At 51.5% G+C, this 26,620-nt stretch overlaps 1 protein-coding gene across 1 annotated transcript in view; it reads right to left on the bottom strand.

The window, feature by feature from the left end:
• GREB1 (growth regulating estrogen receptor binding 1) overlaps positions 1-16,906 on the bottom strand; it is a 72,422-nt gene extending 55,516 nt beyond the window's left edge. The window contains exons 1-5 of the mRNA XM_032866863.1: positions 16,770-16,906; positions 15,671-15,851; positions 10,669-10,788; positions 8,187-8,363; positions 1,096-1,278 (exon numbers count right to left, since the gene is read on the bottom strand). Of these exons, the coding sequence (XP_032722754.1) occupies positions 1,096-1,278; positions 8,187-8,363; positions 10,669-10,788; positions 15,671-15,827 (637 nt within the window). The 5' untranslated portion in view covers positions 15,828-15,851; positions 16,770-16,906. The remainder of the gene's footprint in view (positions 1-1,095; positions 1,279-8,186; positions 8,364-10,668; positions 10,789-15,670; positions 15,852-16,769) is intronic.
• Between the last annotated feature and the right edge of the window lie 9,714 nt (positions 16,907-26,620).

The raw sequence follows: 26,620 nt of genomic DNA, 5'->3' as shown, positions 1-26,620 counted from the left end.
GAGGGAGAGGAAGCGCCAACACCCTCCCCCACCCTCCATCCTAAAAGTCACCCTCTGTCGGAAAGATGGACCCCCAGCTGCACAGCCAGCCGGGGAGGTGCGTGGTCATAGCAAGTGATCACAGACTCTTAACTGGTCCCACCGTGGAAGAACCACTGGCCCCCAGGACCTAGAAAATGACTGACACAAAGCAGGAGCTCAAGAAATACCTACGGAGTGACGGGAAGTGAGGGGAGGGGAGGGATGCCCAGAGCCAGCCCCTCCCGAAGCCCGTCCTTCTCTTCACAGCAGCTGGCTGGGGGAGGCCAGACGACCAGAAAGAAGCTGACGCAGACAAGTGAGGGACAAAAGATTCTTGCTGAGACCCCTCCTGGGACATGTCCCTCCAGACTTGGGTGATTGTGGGCATCTCAGGGACCACCTATGGCTGAAAACCCATCCCCCCGCTTCCCTCCACAGATGACTTAGCCACAGGTGATATGGGGAGATAGGAGGGAGGAGAGAAGCCCAAGAACGTCTTCAAGGACAGGACCGTAAGGCTGGACTTTCTATTCTGCTCACAGAGTTTGGGGCAGAGAGAGTGAGGCATTATCCAAGCCCTTATTCCCCTAACTCAGGGTTCCTCAGCCTTAGCACCACTGGTATTTTGGACTGGATAATTCTTTGCAGGGGTGTGGGGGTGGCTGTCCTGTGTGCTGCATGTTGTTTCACGGAGCCCCTGGTCTGTACCAGCTGGATGACCGCACTCTCTATTCATGGGGATCATAAAGGTCTCCAAGCATTGCCAGGTGTCCCACGGTGGACAAAATGAGCCCCGGTTCAGAACCTCTACCCCAAACACCAGCTACAAGCACAGGCACGGCACAGGGTGGCCCTCCGTCAGCTTTTCAATGTCCCACACAATTCGGCAGGTACCAGATGCACCCCTAAGTCACGGCAGCGTGGCGACAGCACGGGGCTGGCCCCTGGCCTGCAGTCCTGCCTGCCTGGAGGCTGTGGAGCCTGCTCTCCTCTAAGCCCTGCTGCCTGGCCCCAGGGCCCACTCGGAGGACCCCCATTCGCCCACCCGACCCCGCCCGAAGCCCAAGGGCTCACCTGAGCCTTTCCAGCAAATGAGAGGTCCTTTGGTGAGAGCCCCTTGTGCATTGCGGACCAGGTAGTACTTCAAGTGTTTCTGCTTCTTGGGCTGAGTGGTCAGCTTAAGATTTATGTGGTTAGAGAATTCCGTGAAGTAACAGAAGCCTTTCTTCCCACAGCCAACACAGTTCCCAGAGAAACCTGCGGGAGGAAGCGACCACGGAAGTCTCCAGCTTACCTTCAACACCCTCTTCAAATAATACAGACTTTATGGAAACTCTATTCACATTCTGTACCGCCAACCAGAAAATTCCACAGGGCAAAGGCCCCTGGCACCTTATGCTGGCCCAGGGGTCAGGATGACCTTGACTCAAACAGAAGAGGGACCAAGAAGACTCAGTCACGAACACGCCGCCCCCGCCCCCTCCACCTCCCCCCGGCACCTCCCAGCAAACTCTGAACTTGCCCCAGGGGCAAGTGTTCAAGCCTGTGACACAGAGCAAACTTTACACGGACTATCGTGTTCGACTGTCTATACCGATCAAGTGCTTGTAACAGGCGGTATGTCCCCATCTCCAGTCACAGAATCTCAAAGTCCTCAGACCACCGCCACTAGGACACACGGAGGGACCTCCCGAGAGCCCCAGCTTCCATCCCGTTCCCAGGAGTTGAAAAGAAATGAAAGCATCATGGTGCTCGGCCAGAAGAGCGGTGAGGAAATGCTGGGGGCTCGGCAGCCAGGGGAGTGGAGACCGTCTGTGAGAGTGTGGCTGTCACCGTGTCAGCGTCCCACAGTCCTGCCTGCCTGGAGGCTGTGGAGCCTGCTCTCCTCTAAGCCCTGCTGCCTGGCATGGGCCTTCCTGGGAAGGGTCAGAGGTTCCCACCAGCTGTGAGGTTCCAGAAAGGCTGCCCCATAACAAACGACCCCCTATGAGCAGGTAAAATCCAGAGAGTAAGCGTGGGAAGGCCTCTACAAACCATCAAGACCAATCAAACCACCCTCGCAACCGCTGGTTCCCAGAGGGGGAGGGGCCTCTCTGCCTTTTCTGCCTGACAGCCGCTCGCCTCTACCCCCAGCATCTCAAGAAAGCCTTCCTTCAGACCTCGCTTCGCCCACTGGTGCGTCGGGTTTCCAGAGTACGAGGTCCTTTGGGAGCAAAGCCCCTGAAGCTGAGACTGACTAATTTTGTCACAGTCTGTGGCTTCAAGCTTACGAAGGCCACTGTGACTTAGCCCAGGAGGGACATGCGGCCGCGTGTGTAAGCCCGGCTTGTTTAAACACGGCCTTCCTGAGACCCGGACAAAATAACATGTTCGTGATGGTTCAACACATGTCCACAAAGAAACAAGACACCTATGTTACAGAAACTTACTGGGGACAGAAAAGGAACAAACATGTCCAGAGAACCAGGGACATTCTGGCTATCTGCTGCCGCCCAGACAGATCACTCGGCTTTATTGACATAACAACTGGTTGACTGGGACAGCAAAACCTTCTTTGGGGAAGGCTGAGAACGAGAAAGGTTACATAAGAGTCCCAGCCGGATGCAGACAGTGTGTGGCTCCATTCTGGCCTGAGAACAGAGTGTCGACCACAAACATGACATTCAAGGCCACCCCGAATCCTACCCAACCCCCACCTCCAGCTTCCGCTCCTGTTCCCCACTCTGCTATGCCAAATCCCCAACTGGAACCCCGGCCCACTCCCACCACTCTCCTGTCCCCAGGCTCATGCTCCTTCCTATGGAAGCCCCACCTGCCTGTGTCCCGCTGTCACTCAATGCCCATATCAAATGTCCACTTCTTCAGAGCTGTCCTTGACCCAAAGGGTTGAAGCTTACTGTTCTCAACCCTCTACTGCCCTTTATTCTGCTGAGAGGATCATAGTAACCTCTTCTTTCGTTTTTATTGAAATTTGCATCTTATTTTCCCCGTAACTCTCCCCGTGCTCCAAAGGACTGACATCGTGGTGTGAGTGCACGTAGGTGTGGGCTGTGTGTGTCCATGTAAGTTCATGTGCACAGACTAGCGTCCAGCACATGGCAGACAGTCAGTAAACACCAGGTGGGAAGCCAGGAGAAGAAAGATAACTATCCCCATGAACGCTTTGGGATTTCTGCATATACTTTGAGATAATAATCTTTTTTTTATTTACGGCTTTGTCTTCAACCTGGCTCACCCGCCATCAAAGAATAAGGCCCCAAAAAACCTTCCAAGCTCTCGGGAAGGGATTCTGGCCCCAAGTGTTGAAAACATGGATGAACAAGAACCACTGCCAGGCCATGCGATGCTAACAGCACCGTGCCAAGGCCAACACTGCCATGCAGAAGCAGCTACATGGACGTTAGGTCCTGGTCCCATGAGCAACATGAGCTGCGGGACCAACCACGGCTCCCTTTCAGATGCAGGACTGGGAAGCAAAGACCATCAGGAATGCCTCCCTGTGGTTCAGAAGGGGGAACCCTGGGTCTTCCGGGTCCAGCACATATTTAGGGAGCTGGCAGGCAAGCTGCTCTCCTGCTTTGGCAGAAATTTCTGGTCAGAAGAGGCTGCCCTTCGGAGAAGTGATCTGGGACCACAGAAGGGGGCGACCAAGAAAACCACAGGACGGCTTCCCAGCCAGTCCCAGGAGACCAGGGAAACGGATGAAGTCACCCCAACTGAACACATGAGGTAATTCTAACGTTTCAGGAAATTGTCTGCAAAGCAATAAAAATGTTCACAAGGATGCATAAAACGAGCCATTCTCTTTGGAAATCTGCCTCAGGACTGGGGCGTTGATAATAATCTCTTGCGAAGACAGAAAGCCGGGGATGCAGCCCGAGTGCTCAGACTCCCCGGCACAAACACCCCAAGTTGAGAGACACGGTTCCTCCAATGGCCTACGGCGCAGGGACCCCTGCATGAAACCGAGTCTCCCACGAGCACACGGCAGCACAACCGCTGGTCCTACTGGCCCCGTCTAGCCGTGTCCGTCTGCCCAGACGGCCCTGCTGCATGTGCACACAGAGCCAGGCTCTGCCGCCGGTGGGCAGCCCCCTGGCAAGGCAGGGCTCAACAGGGCCTTGCAGCCGAGGTCGGACCTGGAGAGGGGCTCCGTGCTCTATTTAAGGACGGAGCCATCATAGGCAAGCACATGTCACACTGGGGAGCCAGGGGCCACGCCCCTGTTCCCTGAAAATGAACGGCGACTCGGGACAAAATCAGCATCACCTCTGGCTTCCTTCAGCAAACGAAGGGGAAACACCTGGCATCGAACATTGTGTCCAGGCTGTGAACACACACCGTGAAGACCGATCCAAAGCCCCACGTGGATGGTGGATGGAGAAGAAAAGGGGGCCAAGTAAAACAGAGGTTCATTGCGGGGTGGTGGGCAATTTCCCCCTCCTCCACTTCGTGCTTCACTTCTGTGGTTCCTGCCACCATCCTGCTTGTGAAAGTAAATACTGCCTCACGACCATGAGGAAAAAACATGTCCGTGGACCCCAGCCTTGATATTTTGGCCAAATTCCAACCAAAGTACAGAAGGGATCTACCTTCTACTTGTGTCTCTGAACATGGGCCTCCAGGCACACCTCCCTTTGCTTCCTCCCGGGTGTGCCTCAGAAGAGGGACCCAGACCAGAGCGCCCACCAGGCAGTGGGCAAGAGGCACGCGGTCCCACAGGCCCACACCGGAGAGGCGGGAAAAGCCTTTAGATCTGAGTCAGGATTCAGATGAGACAGAAACAAGATGGGGGTGATGGGCGTGGAAAGATGAAACAAACAGTGATAGTACGTGAGCAGGCTGGGAACATACACAACAAGATCCAGGGATTATCTAGAATCCTACAGGAAGGCTCATAACTAGGTCCCCTACCTCTAGTTCTTCCTTAGGAAGAGGCAGAGAGAAATCTGTTGTTTATGTGACCCCTGAGAGACTGTTCTAAAATGCAAGTTAAAAACATAGCCATCCCCTCGTTTGAACATTTCCAAACACAGAAACTGTTCAGGGAAAACCAGAGGAGAGGACCATACAAGGAGAGAGAATGAGTGACAGGTCAACCAATGATGTGGGAGAATCTTGTTTGGATCTTGACTGTAAAACAAATCAACGAAAACTGTAAGACAAAATTTGAACACAGTGGGTATTTGATGTTCTAGAATGACTACTACACGTTTTAGATACAATAATGGTGCTGGGTTTTTAACAAAAAGCCCTTTCTTTTTAGAGATACACAGTGAAATGCACACAGATGAAATGACACATCTGGGATTTGCCTCCAAATAATCCGGTAGGGACAGAGGAAGATTTAGGAGTGAAATGCAACTGACCGTGACTTAGTAATTGCTGAAGACACAAGACAGATACATAGTACCACCACAGGCTTCTCCCTACTTCCACAGTTTAAAAATGTCTTCCTGGGGCACCTGGGTGGCTCAGCTGGTTAAGCATCCAACTCTTGGTTCCAGCTCAGGTCATGACCTCAGGGTTATGGAATCAAGCCCCGTGTGTCGGGCTCCCTGCTCAGCAGGGCGTCTGCTTGTCCCTCTCTCTCTGCTCCTACCCGCGCTCTCTCTCTCTCTCCCTTAAATAAATAAAATCTTTAGGGGAAAAAAAAAAAGTGACTTCTGGGGCACCAGAGCCTTTCCCAGGAAGGGCCCAAGCAGCCCCCACTCCCAGTCTCCACCCTATTCCTCCAGCACACCATCCTCCTCCTTGCACGTGGCCCCCCTCCTGCCCGAGAGCACCCCATCTTCTGGAACATGAGACTAGGGCCAGAGCACCCGGATTCAAATTCAAGACCTGCCACTTACAGCTGGGTGACCCTGAGCAAGTCGCCTAACCTCTCTGTGCCTTCATTCCTTCATATATAAGTGCCAGATGATAACGCACCCACCTCACGGGCTTATCCCATCCTGCCGAGCAGTTTCGGGCGCACGGTCAGGGCTCCGTAACGGGGCTGCTCTGAGGGCTTTGCTGCTGTCGCTGCTCTCCAGCTGACAAAACGCAGCTGGTTTTTCAGGCCCAGCTCAACACCACACCCTCAGGGACCCCCCGCCCGTCACCGGGGCTCAGTGCGCCCTTCCGCAGCACCCCCATACAGCGTGCTGCACAGAGATGTAGTAAAAGCTTGATTTCTGCAGCTCTCTGAGCTGAGTCCCTGCTTGCCCGAGCTTTCACCCCAAGAGGCAAGCTCCCAGGCAAGGACCCGGTTGAACTTGACTTTGGGGCCCCGGCGCTGAACTCGAAGTCCACATCCCCTCCGGGTACACATTCCATAAATGCGTAACGCTCTGCCTGCTGAATGAACACAGGACTCAATTACACCTAAGGGGGAAAAATGAACATTGTAGCCCCATGTTTTCTTTTACCTGAACTGTCAGCCCATTTCGCTGAATTATCGTCAACACCTGGAAACACACACCGAGATTTTCATCTTCTCAGACAAAATCCCTTGGTTGATTCAAAGTCGCTAAAACAAGATTCCCTTCATTATAAACTGGGGGGGTGGGGGTTATAAATTAGGAGCTAAAGCCATTGCTTCCCCCAAGATCCTGCAGAGCTTCCATTTTATAGATCACTAAAAAGCACGGAGCCCGGGCCGCCGGAGGGCTGGGGGGCCTCCTCGTCCTGCGCAACCATCAGGGGTAATTGCAGGAAACCCAAACAGTGTTAAGTGTGCAAGCTGAGAGCATAAAGTTATTTTAAAAGAAGAAAGCATCAGTTATTACCAACCGCCCCTCGTAACCAACCTCTGATGGCTTTTTGGCGAGCAGTTAACAAAGACCCCACTTCCTCTGCCCTCGCCACCTGAGGAGCTGGAGCGGGGGCGGCAGGGGGCTGCTGTTGGTGAACGCACTGAGAGATTCCTGTCTCCACCTTTCAAGACCCAGAACCTCCTTGATTTACTGCCCTCACAATTCCTTTAGGGTCACAAAGTGGGGGAATTCAGCCACAGCCCCGGCCACCACCGGATCGAACGGGGACCAAGTCACCAGAGCCGTCCTACCGACACACGGCATCCAGAGTGGTCTCGAGGAGCACATTAAATCTGAGACGGAAGGACTCCATGAGCTCCTTGGGAATTTTCCGGGATTGTTCTTGTTCTCAAGAGCTCGTTACAATAAGCCCACACCGGCCTGAACCGCTCTCTCCCTGGTCACCGTCCCAGAGCTGCCCCTGCAGCAGCGTTCGCCTGCCTTGCTTCCCAGCATTAACCCCCGGCCCTGTCGCAGGAACCATGTCTTTGTTTTCTGCGGCTCCATCCTGCCCTCCCCTGGTCTCTCCTCCCCTTGGGCCCTTCCCATGGTGTCTCAGACATAAAAGTGCTATAAATACCCACGCACAAGCACGGACCTACTCAGCTTCAGGAGCTGGGTCAAGCAGGAAACGTACATGTTCTACAGAGAAAACGGCTTCTGATGCTATGTCTGGCCCCAAGGAGACACAGGCCCGGCGAAGGGGCCGGATTGCCGAACGGCCCAGAGCACGTGTGGGAATCACTCCGCACTTGATGGAGAAGGTATGAATGTTCTGCAAGCGGGAACACACATTCGACCCCGTCCTCCCTCCGCCTCCTGTCTGACGGCTTCTGAAACCATCTCGGACAGGTCTCTATCCTATTCTTTATTTTTTTTTTAAGATTTTATTTACTTATTTGACATAGAGTGAGAGAGAGCACAAGCAGGGAGAGTGGAAGAGGGAGAAGTAGGCTCCCTGAGCCCCATGCGGGACTCGATCCCGGGACCCTGAGATCATGACCTGAGCCGAAGGCAGTCGCTCAACAACTGAGCCCCTCAGGTGCCCCTTTATCCTATCCTTGACATGGGAAGGCACTTAGAAAAGGTCTGATGAACATACATCTAAAAAAGTTCATTCTCAAGGTCAGGTTCTCTATAGGAAGTTCGTCACATTTTAAAATAAACCTCATTTAAAAAAATAAATAAATAAATAAATAAATCTCATTAACATTCCAGTTCCACACAGAAAGAGCCTACTGGAAAGCAGAAACGGGCCCGCAGGGCCTGCTGAAGAAGAGGCCCCCACAGGAGGCCCACACTCCCACCCCCAAAGGCCTCCCTTGTCCCCACCTCCACAGGCAGGTGGAACCACAGAAAAGGACTTACCAAGAAGAGCGTTGTGCCCGTTATCATCGGGCAAGAACCTTTTGTCAACGGCACACACCAGGAGATGGTCCGGCAGGCTGGGGGACTTGGCCCCCACGAGGAGAAAGCCTGTGGGGACGTCGATGGGCTCACTGGAAAGGGAGACAAGACGCAGGTCCTTCCCCGCCTGGCAGAACCCTATGAGGAATGGACAGGACTCACACGCACGCCAAGGGGCTTCCCCAGAACCAGGCTCCCCATGGGCCAAGGGAGGACATTCCAGGTCTTGTCAGGAGCAAACCTCACCTCTGCATGTGGCTGACTTTAATATTAGTTCCAAGAGATAAAATTAGAACCACAGTTACTCGGGACACCTGACACATGTTAATTCCTTTGAAGACTGCGGTGTCACCGTCATTCATGTACAAATGAAACTCAGCAGGAAAAACGGTGGACAAGCAAGGGTCAACTAAAATGTACACATGATGAATCCCCAAGAAATTGTGAGTAATGTGGTATTTTCCACACCCTGCACTTTTCACGTGTATGAGAAACAGGGAAATGTCACAAAGAGGGAGCCAGAGCCTGCTGGTGCTGGCTGCCTCTGGGGATGGCACCGGGACACAAGGAGAGTGACCATCAGGGAGCCTGGCACTCTAGACCCTTTTGAACATTTTGTATTTAGAGTTTTTAAATATACTTCCCATTCGAAAAATAAGTGCCCTAAAATGTCTAGAAATAAGAGGGGAGAAAGAGCTGAGATTTATTTGGATGGGCCTCTCCGAGGTCTTCCCAGATGAGGGCACACTCGGCCCCATCTCCTGCGTCTGCTCCATCCTTAGCTACCAACTGAGACAATGAGAGTTAATGGGATCCTGATGGTCCCAAGGCTTTCCTGCCAGACTCTACAACGTGAACAGAGCCCTCCGGCGCGTACCTGCTTCACAGGTGCTGGGTCTACAGCACCTGGGACCAGAGTCTCCTACATGCCCCCGGGGAGGGTCACAGAGGGGCCCTGGGAAGGGGGGTGCTTGGCAGGCATGGAGACAGTGCCCACTGTGTGCCAGGCACTGGACCAGGAGCAGCTCTGCAAAGCTCTCACGGGGAAGCGATTCTGCCCCCAGTTTGCAAAGAAGGAAATCAAGGCTCAGAGAGGTTCCGGGATGTGCTCAGAGCTGCTGAGAGCTGGGCCAGGTGGGGGGAGGTTCCCCTTCAGCATCTTAGGCAAGTTCAGCAAAGTCCCTGAGGCTGAGGTCAAGCACCCTGCAGGCCTTCTCCCTACATGGCCTGGGCCCATCCTTCTGAAGAGCTGGAGGAAAAGAGGCCGGGGACAGTCAGTGGTTACCGCGTTGGCTTGGAAATTCTTTGAAAATCTCTGTAATGACCACTGCAGAGTTCACGGTTCCCTTCTTTAACTAGGTGACCTTTTAACATCTGGACACCAGAAGTCCTACGTCCTGAAGAGCCACGGCGCTGGTTTCTCTCTCCCTAGAAGAGCAGCCCCCGTGAGAGCTGACTGCCTCTCCTGCCACCATCCTGTGCAAGGCCAAGTCCAGGCCCACACACACGGCACCTGGGACCTCTCTGCCCCGTGTGACCTCAGCACTATGCCCTGCCCGGCCAGACCTCAGACTCCTACCTATAAACACTGCCAGCAGCTCCCCAAAGGGCCTATATTCTCTCCCTTCTGAGCCTTTGCACATGCTGTTCCTCTGTCTGGAATGTTCCACTTTTCCCCAAACTTCTCACAGACTCCTGCTAATCCTCCAAAACCCAGATGACAGGCTACCTCCTTCAGGAAGCCTTCCCTAAACTCTCTACCTGTGGGAGGAACGTTTCCTGAGCTCCCAGGCGCCCGTGCTTGCCCACCCCGCCCTGTCAGCACTTTCCACCTCGTGTGCAAAATGTCTGCTTGCCCCCATAGCTCCATGAAGCTGGGAGCTCTTGTACCTTTTATCTCCCTATTTCCAGAGTGGGGAGGGGCCCAGTCAGGAGTGGATTAACTAACTAGTGACACCCCTCGACTGGCGTGGTGACCGGCAGATGAACGCACAGCACTCCAAGAGGCTGTCCCACTAGTGAGTGGCAGAGCCCCAAGTTTCTCTGTGTGCAGAGCGCAAGCTCTTATCACCAGACCAAGGTGCCCCCACCCCCGGCATTCCTGTGCCTCAGTTCCTCCACGGACTGATTCTACACGGCTCCTGAGAGAACACACGTCTCCCTTCCTCAACGGGAAAGCAGGATCGCGGAGGAAGATTATTCTCACTGAGTGGTCCAAGTGAAAGCTTGGCGCAGGCAGACCCAAACTGCGAAATATATCCGAGTTTCCAAACAACCAATGAACGGACGGATCCAAATCCACTCGTAAACTCGAGCTATCCACAGAGTGCCAAGGGGCGGTGAGCCGCCAGCCCCCCGGGGGCTCGAGGGGGATGTAGCCAGGGACCGGGGCACAGGGGACCCGGGGTGCAAAGCCGCAGACTCTGCCAGCCGCCAGCCTCACCATCCATAGTACAGCAGCCTTCGGGCGGAGGGTGCATCTGGTAGGGATTTGGGGGACAGCTAGGCTCCAGTCCCCCTTCTCCCTCTTCTTCCTCGTCCTCATTGTCCACTTGGCTACCACCTGGAAGTGGCAAAGGGGAGGGAGGAGACAGTCAGAGGCAAGGGGTCAGCAAGTCTCAGCCATTTAATAATTAACCAGTCCCTATAGGCCTGCTGAGAGCCGGGCATCACCTCCCACCCCCCCTCACCACCCCCCGCCCCAGCTCTGTTCAGAGGGGGAAAGCTGAGGTCATAGGACTTTCCCAAGGTCACAGACTCGGGCTCCCAGCCTGGCCTCATGACTTCAAATTCAGGTTCACGTCTCTTTCCATTCGGCAGAGCTCCACGCGTCTGCTCACGCACGAGGGTTCAACACACACATAACTTTGAGAAACCCTCCAGAATCTTTCCGGGGGAGGGGCCACAGATTCGGGTATAGACCATTTCACAGAAAGTGACCCGATGGCTGTCCCGCAGCGCTCCGGTGACAGCCGGCTCCCAGGGGCACCTGAGGCCCCCGCTGATGTTCGACTGTCCTGCTTGGCTTGGAATACAAAGCGTCGTGTGAGCGGTCTCTCTCCGGCATGCAAGCTGTCCCTGTTCATTTAGCCCCAGGGGAGAAACGGACGAACAGGGAGGACCAGAAATGCAAACACACCTGAGTCTGGCACAGGCACACAGAGCACCATTCCAGAACACGGCCAGGCGGGTTAGGATTTGGGGAAACTTTTTTTTTTTAAGTGCAGTCGCATATTGGCAAGCACGGAACTGGCCAGAAGAGCCAGGGATTGGCCTTGAAGTCCCCCCGCTCCCTGCTCATGAGCTCTGTCGCGGTGGTGAAACAGCTTCTGGTCATTCCCCACAGCCTCTCGGCTCACAGAGAACGGGGCCCCTGCCCTCACGCACCTCTGTGACCCCAAAGGCAGTGCTCAGGACACGCACACCCAGCTGATGAGGGCACACCCCCTCAAGCCCCATTTGCCCAGCACTGCTCGAGAAGGGGGTTCAGCGGAATGAATTTCCCACGCTATAGAAGTGCCGTCCTAACTCCTTTTAACAGACATTTTTGGTCAAAATCTTTCTCAACTTGTCCGGGTTTAACTGTCGTTTAATAACTAGCATGCAAACGTCTTCGTGGAATAGGGTCATTACAAGCATCCTTGAAGGGGCTGGGCTGGAAGACCGTTTTTCTTCTTTTTTGTTTCTCTGCCTCCTGTTTTAGTGCTCTTTCTGTGTTCCCATTTCTCCTGCCTCCTCTTCTCAGCTTTGCCCCCTCCATCTATCCAGTGGGTTCGGTGATTCTAGGTGAGGGATGAAATCATGTGCAGGGGAAAGAGAAGGGCTGGGAATCAGGGAACTCTCAATTCTCAAGCCTGCCGCTGCCTATGTGGCCAGGAGAAAGTTACTTAACCTCTCTGTGCATCAGACCCTGCATCTTTGAAATGAGGTGGTTATACAGGGCCTCTGAGCTGCTACGGTCGGCCATCAGCGCCACACAGCATCTTCCTGATGTGATTTAATTAGTACGGTGGCCGCCACTTTAAAGGTGCCCGTGGGACAAGAGGCAAAAGAAACTGAACATGAAGCCAGCTCAGGCCCATGACCTTGGGTAGGTCAGTGCAGGAAGTGAAAAATCCCTGGTGTCCCCATCTTTCTGAGCCTGGAGAACACGGAGGTGGCAGGAAGACCATAAAAAGATTACCCAGGAAGCACACGCAGGGGGTGGGGATAGCAAGAGCCTCCTTCAGTTGCCTCCTTCCTGCCATTAAATGCAGGCCCGGTGGGCCATTAGCCTAAGGGGTGGAGTCCCGCCCAGACCCCAGGCGCCAGCAATGCTGCACAGGTCCCCTCGGGGGCTGGGACTGTCCTGCCACCACCTGCAGAGTGGGCGGCACAGAGCTGTTTGTGCTCTGTGGGACCAGCCACTCTCCTCTCTGAGCCAGGACTCCAGAAGCCCAGAGAGAAGGGCAAAGACCCCAACAATCTGCGTGAGAAGGATGGAGAACTCAGAGCCCCGCAGGAGGTCCTGTCTGCATGTTACTCTGCTAAAGCCCAAGGGAAGAACTCAGACTCTCCAAAAGAATGAAAAATGAGGGCCTTCAGCCTCAGAAAGTCAAGGAAAGAGCTCAGAATCCGGTGGATGAGAAAGCAGACCTCAAAGGTCCACCCCAGACATCCCAGCGCCTGTGATGGGATCAGTCAGGCAGCGAGAGAGGAGACTATCACAGCCGGGAGCAGAGCCCACCCGCCTGCTGGCCAAGGTCTCCGGTGCGAAGAGGGCATTACCACGGCGCCACACGAAACTGAGCGGACTGGGAGCTGAGGACCTTAACACGAGAACACACAGGCGCCCAAAGATGCGGCCGCACTTCCCTCTGCCGAGCTGGATTTTCCTTTCTTTCCACGAGAAGAAACCACGTGACATTTTGAGGGGGGTGGGGTTATAAGAATTAACTGCATCTCGTTTAATTAATTAATACTTATCTCAAAACTCTGGGGTGGTATTTGTTTTGTTTGGTCTTTCACAAAAAAAAAAAAAAAAGTAAATAGCACATAAAAGCCTCCCCCCCCTCCCTCACCCCCCTCGGGAGGAGGTGTGGTAAATCCTCTAATCCCGGGAACAAAGGCCCAAGGCCCCAGCTGAAAGGCGTTCAGGAGCACAGAAGATGTTACAGACCCTGGGTGTTTAGGATGCCGGCACCCTGGCCATAAACACCACCTTTCATGTGATTGAGGAAGGACAACAGTAAGAGACCCTGGCAGACAGACAGAAAAACCAAAGTGTGGCCAGGACAAGCCGTCCGCACCAAGTTTTATGACAGAGAATCCAGGGGCAGAGTTGTGCGTTCAATTCATGGTGACGTCCAGCCAACTGAGAAGGAGAGTCTCCCCCTTCCCACCAGACCCCTTCTTTGTCTTTCGGGCACCTCAGGAGGATTTCTCTGTTTGCGGACGAACAGGAAAAGCTGGAGGTTCTGCTCTGGTTTACATACGGGGTGGGGGGTGTGGGGGTGCTGCACCGACAGCAGGCAGGACGCCTACAGCACTCAACACAGGAGGCACGAGAAGGGGACGCCTCCAGCGGTCCCCGGGAAAGTGCCAGCTGCCCAATGCCCGATCGGCAGGGGAGGGCATCCTAAGAAGTTACTGTTCGAGATGCAGCCTCCCAGGGAGTCTGCAGAGAACTTAGGCAGAGGAAAAGCTCGGGGGGAACCTCCCAGGGCTTGCTCCTCTCTCCCACCCCCGAGGTGAGCAACGGCCCCCTGTCCCCTACCGACTTAACCACGGGTCTGCCCCCTTTCCATCACAGAGCCACCAAAGCTAAGGGTACAACTCCCTGACTCGGGCACTCCTTCAACACTGAGACCTGCCATCAAAGCCCTCGCCCAGGGTCCCAAATCGTGGGATTTAATCATCTTAGCAGGGGGAGGTGGAAAGCACTTTGTAGATTTCAAGGTGCCATTCACGTGGACTAAGTCATCATTGTCACTGTCAGTAATTCATGATTAGCAACAAAGACTTTCAGTACTGAAAGTAGCTACGGATGGCTGTTTAATGCATACGTTCTACGAACGTCTGTCGGCTAGCCAGAAACACAGCCCGTATCCTCCACTCATTCATCATCTCCCCCAGTGCCACACTGATGCTTCCCCTGCTGGAAGATGTGCCTGCTTTCGATACCAGAGAATTCTTGGTTTTCCTAATCCGTGCTTTTGGGCACAGTCCAGTTTCTCCCAGACCCTCCTCTAGCTCTTTTAGGTCCTTACTGTGGCTGTTTGCAAAATTAACATAAGGACTTTTCAAAGACGGACACAAGGAACGCCTTCCTGCTAGAATAAGGAACTATCAGATTCCACGCAAGCAACTCTGTGCCTTATTTTCTCTTAGGTGCAACCCTCCCAGCCAGCCATCCCCACACCCTGCCAACACACACACACACACACACACACAGACTGACCCATACACATGGCGACCCCCCCCCCAGTATAGGACCAGGCATACTGCATGCCTTTTTTCTTTTCTTTTTTTTTTTTAAGTTTTTTTTTATTTATTTGACAGAGAGAGATAGCAAGAAGTCAGAAAGGCAGGCAGAGGTGGGGGGGAAGCAGGCTCCCTGCTGAGCAGAGAGCCCGATGCGGGGCTTGATCCCAGGACCCTGAGATCATGACCTGAGCTGAAGGCAGAGGCTTAACCCACTGAGCCACCCAGGCCCCCCACTGCATGCCTTCTTAATCGATTAATTTTTCTTTTAAACAATGGTCCTTTTTCGCCTTCAATATCTACGTGAATTCTACAAAGAACTTCCAGCAGAAGGCATTCACTGCCCAAAAGAACTTAGGTAACGGTCACCGTCTCATCCCGTGGACTGCTGTGGGGTTACTTCTGGCACAAAAAACACGTGGCTATGAAAGAGACACACTAAAGACTGAAAACAACCATTTTATCCTCTGGATAATTAAGCAAATCCTAAAGTTGTCCGCACGCCTGAATGTAACTGATTCATTTATTCCTGGCACACATTCTTGGTGTTTCAAAGTTTCTAGAGGGCTCTCGTATCTGCAATCACAAAGAGAAACTACCTAGAGACTATTTTGCAAAGATAGGACCATGAATCCCTGGACAGAGATGGAAAAAAATCACCAAGGGCCAAAGGGTGTTAAAATTTCTGACTTATCCAGGGAGAACATCAAACCTTCTATGAAAGGTATCAGAAACAACCCAGGCACGACAGTCCCAACGCAGCCCTCTTCCTTCCCCCGTGACCCAATGAATAACCACATTCCTAGCATCCTTATGGCTGAAACTCGGTCTTAGCCAAGGAGAAAGGTAAGTAAGTGCACTTTTTCCTTTTTAATTCTTTTCTGCTAGACCCAATGTTTTCCAGACAGAGGGGAGAAGGAGTTTCCAGTTCTGTTCTAACAGGAGCTGCCCGGACACAGGACCCACACCGGCGCATCTCCTACCTTCCAGGGCGGAGAGCTGCTGCTCGGCTTCCAGATAGAGCTGGGAGAAGACGGGCCGGGGCACCAGGCTGCTGGACCGCAGGGACGCCTCAATGGAGTTGTGTAAGACCTCTTCGAACCGCGTCGTCTTCAGCTGTCCGGCGTAAGAGTTTCCCATCTTCAGAAAGGACGGCGGAGGCTGCTGTTTAAAATGACATTTCAGCGTCAGTTGGAAAGGCTGACCCTGCGCCCGGAGCCCAAAGGCAGAAGTGAGCCGGTCGCCAGGAGGGAAGGGCTCTGGATCCAAGGAGAGGGCGGCTGTCAGCAACAGCTCCTGCCTGGCAATTACAGGAAGTTATATAAGTAACAGCTATCTCTAATTTAGCACTCCGATAGCAGAGTCTGACACCTCTTCGCATTTTTCCCTAGAAACCGGTCATCCCTGGTTTCACAGACCACTCCCCCACCGCCCTCCCTCACCGTCCTCCCCTCCACCCACCCCGTTTTTCCCTGAGATGGGATCCTACCCCCAAGAGAGCTCAAATGATGGTTTATTTTCCTTGACTCACAGAAGAACAGACACGTGCCACTTTACGGATGCGACAGCGGCCGGCAATTCCACGATCCATCCGTGACAGCTAGGCTCCAGACTGTAGGATTACAAGACCCCCCACACCTTCTCAGAAGGTGGGCTAACAGATTTCCCATCCCTGCCTTTTTTGCTAAAAGACCAATTGTTAACATTCTTCCCTTAAAGTGTTTTTGTAGGTTATTACCGTTTCCATTGTACAAGTAATGTGGAGTTACATCTGGAAAACGTGGAAATCTAGAAATTACAGAAGACAGTGGACAAACAAAAGGAAAAAGCACTGATATGCCCATCCCCCAAGATAACCACTGTGATTTTTTTTTTGTAGCAGTTTAAGATACCTTTCACATCCTGTACTATTTACCCACGTAAAGTACACAACTCAGTGGTTTTTAGTGTACTCAATGTCGTGCAACCCTCACACGATCAATTCTAGAACATTTCCATCACCCCAAAAAGAAACCTCGTATCCTTACGCTGTCACTCCTTCATCTCCCAACCCACCCCTGCCGTTGGCAACCGCTAATTTACTTTCTGCCTTTGTAGATTTGCATCCTCTGGAAGTTCCTATTAATGGAGTCCTACGGTCTATGGTCTTTTGGTGACTGGCTTCTTCCAGATAAGCACAACGTTTTCCAGGTCCTTCTGTGTTGTCACGAGCATCAGCACCTCATCCGCACTGGGCTAGGATGATGCATTCTTTCCAGACTTAATTTTCCTCACAACTCGGGGATAGGAGATAAACAGGAGACTGTATTCACACAGTTATGATCATTCTGTAAATGAAATTTTTGATTCTGCAGTTTTCACTGGACACGAACATTTCACCCAGACCTCTTACAAACGCTTTTACAATGATGGTCATGGCCGCATCATAGTCCGCTGAGCAAAAGGTACGATACCAGCTCAGACACGTCCTTCAGATCGTACATGGTGAACCTCTCCGCTTAGCGCTCCCCAAGCAGCAGCACGGAAATTTATATTCCTTCCTACCATTTTCTGTTTATTTTCTATTTCCTTAAAGTTAGCTTTGTGTTTCTGTCTCCTCTTGGCTTAATCTGTTGTCCTTTTTCCGAACTTCTTAAAATGATTCCTTCCTTGTCGTCCTTATTTCCCACCTCCTTTAATAATGAAGCTATCTCAGGCTACTTATTTTCCTCTGGATGCCTCTTCCGCTATGGCACACAGGCTTGGAATAAAGTGTTCTCCTTTCCATTTCTTTTGAGACGGAAATCCTCCTTTTTGATTCTCTCCTTAATTGACTAATTATTCAGGAATGGATTTTTAATTTCTAAATAGTCAAGATTGAGGGGCAGGAGATCAGCTTTCCTTTTTTTTTTTTTTTAAGTAGGCTCCACACCCAGCGTGGAGCCCAAAGCAGGGCTCGAACTCACGACCCTGAGATCAAGACCTGAGCTGAGATCGAGCGTGAGACACTTAACCGACGGAGCCCATCCAGATGCCCCAGTCTTACTTATTTCTAATTTTTATTGGGTTGTCATCATGACTGTGGCCTTCAGAAACTCGACTTTTAAAATGTTATGGGTTTCTTTTTGACAGATACCAGATGGATTTTCACAAATCGTCTACTGATGTAAGAAAAGAGACGTATCAACTCTTTAAGAGAGGAAAGGCAAAAGAGCCCTCAGTTCTTCTATATTCTTATGTATTTCTCATCTCATCTACCACACTGTTGACGGCCAAAGCAGCATCTGACGTAAAGAATTCCCGCAGATGCCAGCGCCGGCGTGACCACAGAGCAGCAGTAGCTCCCGCTTCCTTGCGGCGATCACACAGTCACAGTGGCCATGAGCCCAGCATCACAAGCCAGCTGCCACCTCACATGGTGCTCTGACTTCAGATTCAGGGAGCAAAGGCTCCCTTGCCTGGGTGGCAGAGCCCTTTCAAGACGGGGCTGCTGGTGCCCTGAGGGAGCTCTGGTTTCCCTCTGGAACGTAAAATGGGCCAAGTAGTCACATTGTTTTTCTGCCTCTATTGTCAGGAAGGTCCAGCCTTTCCTTTTCCAACTACAAGTAAATGAAAACCATTAAACACTTCCTGTTTGTAGCAATAAGCCCTGGCCATGGGGCCCCTCAGCCAGCCCCTGCTTCCAGCCTGGGGAAATGAGCCTCCAGAATTAGCCTGACACAGAGAAGGTGCTAGAGAAAGAGGTCAGCTGCCGGGAGCCCCCAAACAACGCAGGTCAGAAGAGTCCCCAGGGTCCTTGTGTCTGCCTTTTTCCTTGATCTGATGCAAGAAAGCCTTGACCCCTCGATGCACAAATGAGAGGTCACTGGCCACATCTGGGGACGCTTGCGTTACTCTCGGTTCAGTGTGGTCTGTTTAAAGTTGCCACAAGTTAGTAATATCACAAGTGTCTGTTTCTGTCGATCTCCGTCTGAAGAGCTTAGGGCCCACAGAAAGGAGCTTGAAGTCCATCCCATTTTACATGATGTCGATACAGAATCATGCTCGACGATCGAAAGAAAATGACCAAGGCATCCGTAGCCTACCTTCCCAAGGTCCTGTTCTGCTCACCTGACAGCTGACTGGCACCCTGAGCCCAGAGGGTTCCACCAGTTAGAGCAGATGGTGCCTAAGGTGGATGGAGCAGTAAGAGGAAGAGAGAACCCGAACGTTCATTGTCCAGCTACTGTGTGCCAGGCTCTGTGCGGACTCCCCTGCCCACCACGTTCGGGGTCACGTGAGCGCTATTGTGAAGCCCATTCTGAAGATGACAAATTCAAGTCTTGGAGAAAAGTAACCTGAAGACACTCTTGTTCAAAGAAAAGAAATAGAAGCAGGGGAGGGAGAAAAGAGAAGGAGCAGGGTGGGAAAGAGGGAAGGGGAGAGAAGCGGAGAGAAGGAGGGAGCCTGGGGGAGGGACAGGAGAAACACAAAAGGAACCAAGACCCAGAAGAGTCTTCACACTCAAAAGACGGAAAATGGTACAACCCTAAGCAAACATTGAAGCTTTAACATCTATAAGCAAATACAGAGAAAAGTTGCCCCACACCCTACTCAATGATGCCTCTGAAATCCTAACAAGGAAAACACAGAGCTCTAGCCCACAGACAGAACCACTTGCCAGGGGAGAGGCTGTGCGAGGGGAGGGCAGCGCTAGGGCTCTTGGTGCCTGAGAATCCCGCCATCGCCCCGGTCAGACGGGGAACAGGAGAGCCTCACTCAGGGCCCAACCTGGAAGCTTCAGTATCCTCCCCGAAGCCTCGTGGAAGGAAGACCACACCTGGGAAGGCCCAGGGCTTCTGTCTCCCCCCTGCCCCGCGCGGACTGCGCCCTCCCCGCACAGGTCCCTGCTAGCCTCCCACTACAGCTGTTCAGGGCCACGAGCTGCGGGGGTTTCCTCCACACCCTGACACAGTACCCCACACGGCCTGCCTTCCAAGGCTGGGCCGCTTCCCCTCATGCTGGCGCCCCACGCTCTTCAACCCCAGAACCTGAACCACAACCTTCCCACGAGAGCCTGGCTGCGGGACAAAGGGCCTGTGTGACCCTGAGCCAAGTGTCTGACTCACTGGGCCTCCGTGTTCTCATCCGTAAAACGGGCACTCTTGCAGGGCTGACTGGTCACGATGCAGAGTAAAAGCGGCAGAGTTTGAGGAAAGCGCCCAGCATAGCACCCGGCGGTCAGGGCGCGTACATCATTTATTTTTGGCAAAGTCTGAATATTCACCTGAGAAGAATTTCAGATAATAAAGGATAAATGACACAAAGTGCTACAATGTAGGGGGCGCTGGGGGAACCAGGGAGAACTTGGGCCAAGGCTCAGGAACTCAAAGTGGGCCAGAAAGGAAGAGGCGGGTATTTGGGAAAGATTTTGGAAGAACATTTTTAAGAAAGGGATGGGAGAGTACAAAGGAATGAAAGCCTCATAAGGACCGACAGACAGACATGCCCTAGAAAAAGGAGAAGATTATCTTTGGGGGTAGTAAATGGCTTATAGGTTGGCCTTGTGCTAGAGTAAAATCAAAACTGAGGGTGAAAATCAGACACTGTTTGAGTAGGTAACAGCCCCGGAAGCTTCGCAGCTAGGGGTTCCAGGGATAAAGGCGGTGTTCTAGGCAGGTCAGGCAGACAGAGGTGTTTAGGATCAAATCTGAGGGCCCAGCGGATGCAGTTTCAATGGGACCCCTGTATATCTGAGTGCCTTTAAGATGGAAGCACAAGGGCCCCTGGGTGGCTTAGTTGTTAAGCGGCTGCCTTCAGCTCAGGTCATGATCCCAGGGTCCTGAGATCGAGCCCCGCATCGGGTTCCTTGCTCAGCGGGGAGCCTACTTCTCTCTCTAACTCTGCCTGCCACTCTGCCTGCTTGTGCGCTCTCTCCCCCCCTCTCTCTCTCTCTCTCTCTCTCTCTCACTCTGACAAATAAATAAATAAATAAAATCTTAAAATAAAGAAAGAAAGAAAAGAAAACTCTGTACCTAGGAATGCCCCAGGAGGGCTGGGCAGCCCCACAGGAGATCATCAGATAGGGGCCTACTTCACCTAATCAACCTCAAATATAGCTCTAGGTCAGTACCACACCTCCGCTGGCTCATCTGGCCCCAGAAGCACGTGCGAACTTGACCAGACAAAGCAGACTGATCCAAGGTGAGTCTGGAGTCACCGAGGCCGGCAATCTCAGTCGGCTCTCGATGGCAGGGACATCCGGCCCAAGCCATTCTCCTCCTGCAGCACATGTGGGTCAAGCTGTGTCCTTCAGAGCATTCCGTTAGGGCAGCAGGCTCTCGGCTGGGGTGAAGTTCAGTAAGTGTGGGGCAGGCGCTTCAAGGAAGGTCAAGGATGGTCACAAGCGGAGACAAAGGAGAGAGAGGAGGCTCTGGGGAGAGGGGACAGATGGAACACACGCATTAGCTCTATTCCCTCCCAAAGGGCCCTAGGAGGACATAGAGGAATACGTCAGTACACGCACGCGCGCCCACACGAGCAAGGAGACAAAATAACAGGAGACACAATGTGCCCACAATCTGGAAGATGCAATGCAGGAGAAGAGGTGACAGATTTTGAAAGAGTAGGAACTAAGGCATCCTCTAGGAAGCAAACTAACTCACACCACAGCTGAAGCCAGAAAAGGCTGGAGAACTACAGACAACATGGTGAAAAGTGGGGTTGAAGATAAAGACACAAAGGAGAGGAATGGTAAGAAAATTAGATCGATCCATGTTCCAATCACAGTTCCAGGAAAAGAAAATAAGGAAAAAGGAGGGAATAATATTCCCAAAGAAATAATCCAAAAAAATTTCCAGGACCAAAGGACTTAAGTTTCTGAACTTAAAAAAACCCAAGGGCCCAGCATAATAAATAAGAAGGAAATTTTAGAACACCAAGGATAAAGAGAGAATCCCAAAGAAAGATCCAGAAAGAAAAAAGAAAATGGCACATTCTCAAGTTGAAAATAATCAGAATGACTTTGGATTTCTCAACAGTGATCCCGGGAAACAATGAAATGATGCTCCCAGAAATTCTGAGGGAAAGTGATGTGCTACCTAGAATTCTATACCCAACTAAAATAATAATCCAAAGTATGAGTAGAATAAAACCATTTTCAGAAATTCAAGATCTAAAAACAAAACAAAAACAAAAACTGTCTCCCAACTCTTCTTTCTGCAGAAGCTCCTGGGGAACAGAAAATATTGACAAATCTGAAAACATGAGACCCAGGACAGGGGATCCAGCACAAGGAGAGAAAGGGGTTCTAAACAAGGACAACAGCTCAGAAAAGGAAGTCCCCAAGAAGACAACGTAACAGATCACATTATCTGATGTGCTGAACTATGCTGAAAGGAGTTTTATTATCAGTTCTATCAGAATATCGGAATGAATTATTGATATGTCCCTAAAAATTCAAGTAAACAAAAAAATAGAGACAATTAGTAGCTGCAGAAAAATAAGATGTAAGGAACTAGAAATTTAAATTAATTATAGCTGTAAGTCCATGCTGAATATGGATTCCAGCGAAGTCTGTGCTAGAACTACCTCGGAAGGATGGGGAAATGTGTGCACATGTATGTCTGGGTGTGTGCACATGTATGTCTGGGTGTGTGCATGCCAGCACATGTTTTGGGGACCAGGGAAGGAGACGGGAGAAAGCTAAATTCTCCTATGCCACAGTACAAGTGAAAAGATGATGTAGAAATTAACAACTGCAGCATAGGTTAATTGTAAATTAAGTGGTAAATTCCAGGAAGGAATTAAAAAACTAAAAAGTTAAAAGTTGCCTTCTAGGTAGCTGGACTGGTAATAGAAATAGATATTTTTCATTTTAAAGGTTCTAATTGTGACTTTTTTAGACTGTGTTCATCATCACACTCATTAAAAACTGAAGGTTATGTTTAAAAAATAAATAAAATGCAGGCATAAAAATGAAAGACAGACATGCAGAACCACAGCAGAATGGCCCCTGGAGATCATGGTGCACGGCAGACTGAGATTTAATCCCAGCAATCATCCTATCTGGCCATTATTGCCATCCTTCCTTTATCGCTATTTTACAGACGACAAAACTGAAGCTCAGAAAGGTTGCGAGTCATGTCTAACGACACACAGCAGCTGCCCGCTCTGGAACAGAAAGGCCACCTGCAAAGAGTGACTTCCGTGCAAGGCCACAGGGAGAAGTCTCAATGCGCGGGAAAGGACACCTGAGACGTCCCGCTTAAGGGTTCCAAACCTGGATTACTGTTCTCTTCCGGCACCTTTTCCAGTAGTGACAACACATTTCCCAATTTCACCGAAAGCTATGGCATTCCTCTAAACTTCTCAAGGACAAAGCCAGGAAGTCGGCCTCCGGGGACGAAGCGTGAACACCCATCTGCATCTCTGGGAGCCCATCAACCCCGGCCGTTACTCACAGAAGGTTCCACCTAGACTCACAGAACCATGTGACCAAGCTTGGTAGGTCCCTGTTATAGTTCCTACAGATCTCGGCATCAGATCCACAAGGAGCACAGAAAAAGAAAACATCAACACTTCTGTTCACAGCTATTTCATCAAATAACTCCAATTAGCTTTTGGCATCTGTTTTAGAACGTAAATAATATATATGATATACTGCAGTCCACGTGCACAATTTGTAAACCAACAAACAAATGTATACATGGAGAAAGACCCCAGTTTGAGTACCTGTCTAGTAGTCACTCAGCATGGAGCACCCTCTGCGACAAAAGGACTGTCCTCATTTTGCAGAGGACGACACAGACTCCAGGATTTAAAGCATGTGCTGTCTTCACATCTTTATTATTTCCTCTAGCAAGGCGAGCCCCAAGAACACATTAAAATCAAAATACAGAGATCCACGTCACCACTCTGGGCGGCCCCTTTCCTCCCATTTGTCATTTTGGATCCTCCTCATCGCGGCTCTAAAACGCACAGAGCACGGCTCTCATTTCACTTTAGTAGACTGAGGCAGGGGGAGATTAAGTGACTTGTCCAAAGTCCTACATTTTGCACAATTTTAGACAGTCCAATAATGGCCCAAAGGAGCAGAGTCTTGGCTTTTAAGGGTGCCGGTGACTTCAGAAAAGGGAGTGGTTGTTTTCAGTTGCTGGGTTTTGCTCGTCATGTTCACTTGTCCAGCCAAGCTATAACTTTTGCTTAGGAAAAAAAGAAAAAACGTCGGCTTGGGCTCTTCCTGAAAGATCCTTTATCAAAGGGGAGGGGGTGCCAGGCTAAGAAAATAAAGCCTCTGTAAATGGAAAGCCCCATTTAAAAAGACACACTTCCAGCCAGACAACAAACCGAGAGCATTCTAAGAATGTTGCCTGAAGACAGGTCTGCAGGAGGCCGGAGGGGGGCAGGCCGACCACCCCTCCAAGAGGCAGCCCACAAAGCAAACAACCAGCGGCCGGAGGGCCGGGGGCCTGGACAGTGTCTGCCTCTCTGTCAGCCCGACTGGCCACTCCCTGGAGATTAAAGCAGGAAACCCAGACTCCAGCCCATTCAAAGAAAAATATTCTAGCTCAGCCTCTCCTTGAAAAGTCACTTTGTCTTTTCTTTCTTTCTTTCTGAATAGAAGATTAAAAGTTTTGCCCAAGAGGCAGAAGAATCCGTTTATCCTAAAAGGCTCACAGACCGTTTGCTGGGGAATCTGAAGACTTGTGTCCAGCTGACCTCTGGGCCCACAATTACTCTCCAGTTCCTTTCTGAGCACTTTTCACTTTGCTTTTATCAGTCAAGGAATGGGGCACCTCGGCCTAAACCCGGAGCCCAAATCTGACAACAGTTCCGGAGTTCACGGAAGGGGCTAGGAGGCCCTTCCCAAGATAACACCCAGCTCTGGGTACTCTTGGGAGCTGCACATGCGTCATCCTGCTCATAAAAATAAAGCCACCACCTCCCCTGCCGCACGCTCGTCCAAGCCAGCTCTTTTCCCAAACGCGCAGGACACACATTGTCGGCTCAGCCCCTCTGCACGGAGACAGAGGCCCACGACGAGCTGAGAATAAGCTCTTCAGTCCTTCGTCATGGTGTCCAGTTCGATCGAATCCAGTGGGGCCCTCAGAGGAGGCCTCGCAACTCCCTTCCAGTTATAATCAGCCTCTTGGTCAAGTTCCACTTTACCAACTTCAAACAACGTTTCAAAGTTGGACCTTGCAAAGCATTCATAATCTGCCTGCCAGGTGGTAAAAAAGCTGTCCTTTAGAATAAGACCACCAGGGGCTTAATTCATCACTAGGCTATTTTCAAGCTGTGTGGCCTTGGACAAGTTACCTAACCTCTCTGAGCCACCCTCCCCTCATTTATCACATGAGGCTAAGAACCTTTTGGAGTTGCAGGGAGGGCCAAATCAACTAACATGCGGAGGGCGGCTGGCACACAGAGATTCATAAACTCTAGTTTCCTCTCAAAACGTGGAATTAACTGCTCGGAATTCCAGTTTCTAGATGCTAACCAGAGACGCTGACTTAATTTCTACTCTGGCAGAAATCATTAAACTTTTGGCACCGACTGAAACGTGCTAACCCAAGCAGAGACATGATTTCTACGTTCCTCATCCCCCCTCCTCTCGAAGCCTGGAGCTCCTTGACAGCAGGAACCCTTCTAGTCACCTCTTCATTTCCCCAGGATGCCACAGGCCTCCAGAAAATACCTCCTAAAAGGGAGGACGGGGAGGACCCGTGGGAGGTTATAGCGAGGACCATATGAAAATGGAGCTCGGTCCTGTCTGGAAGCATTCAGGTGCCAGACTAAAACCCCAGCTGGACCAAGTAAACGTGCCGGGGATTTTAACCGGGGGCCCCCGGGGGATGCCATTGCTGCCACGGTTCCAGAAAGCCTACCGGCTCCTGCCCCCCTGCCCCGGGATATCACCTGAACTGACCTCACTGTACTCTATTCCAAGAGTCGTCAGAAGGAAGCCCTCTCTTCTGAACATCAAAGTACAAGACGTGCACTTCTGTTCTTTCCCCATGAACACACTGCAGCTCCACAGGCCCTGTCTGTGCCTCTTCTTCCACTTAAGCCAAATGCGTGCTCAGGGAGAGCACGAAAAACCACTCAGCCAGGGTTTTCCCCACTAAGAACACAGCGTGCGCGTCTCCCATCTCCTTGGGGGTTTGAACTGCTGGAGACAGCAACCGAGTCCAGAGCAGTTTCTTACAGAGAGCAGATCTGGCAGAGAGACGGCCGTTGCCTCTGCTAATTATCCCAGACCGCTGGGGAGTCTCTGACCTCCACCCAAGCCACACCAGGCCCGAAGAGAAGAGCCAGCTGAAGGCCTCCCGGGTCTCAGCCCCAGCCTGAGACAGCTGGACCTGTCTTAAGCCACAAATCTATGACTTCTAGCCCATTCTATGCCTCCTCTGTGAAAAAGTGAACTTTCCCCCTTCCAGGATCATGGTTTAAGATGAATGTTTTAAAATGAAATGCTTAAATAGTTTAACTTGGACATATAGCAGAAATAACTTCCTTCCCAGTAAGGGAGGAGTGAACCAGGCAGTGTCCCTGACCTGAAGACACAGTTGTGTAGGAAGAGCTGGTAAACGCCTCGGCACAAAGTACAGGGTCGTGGTTGCCTTAGTGAGGACGTAGGCAAGGAGGTGGCTCAAGGGATATGGAAAAGTGTGGAAGTTTCCATCTCAGGTCAATCTCAGAGGGCCTTCTCGAAGAAAAGCTGAATCAGGAAGGATGAGCATTGGTTTGCTGCAGAGAAGAAAGGGCATCCTGGAAAGAAAGGGAGCAATGCACCGGGGCAGGGGGGGGGGGGACGTCGTTGACTGGGGAAAGCAGGTCCCTCCAGACGCTGGCACAGATCTGGACAGAGGTGGGGAAGCAGGGAGAGGAGGGTGGCGAAGGGCCAGCTGGGACCGTGTCCTGCCAAAGTGTTTAGAATCAGCCCTGGAGAACCAGGAAAGGACTCTCCACAG

Source organism: Lontra canadensis, unplaced genomic scaffold (assembly GCF_010015895.1).
Source record: "Lontra canadensis isolate GAN:19392208 unplaced genomic scaffold, GSC_riverotter_1.0 scaffold32, whole genome shotgun sequence".
NCBI lineage: Eukaryota > Metazoa > Chordata > Mammalia > Carnivora > Mustelidae > Lontra > Lontra canadensis.
Note: the sequence above shows the minus strand (reverse complement) of the source record. Positions and strands in the feature narration are given on the sequence as shown.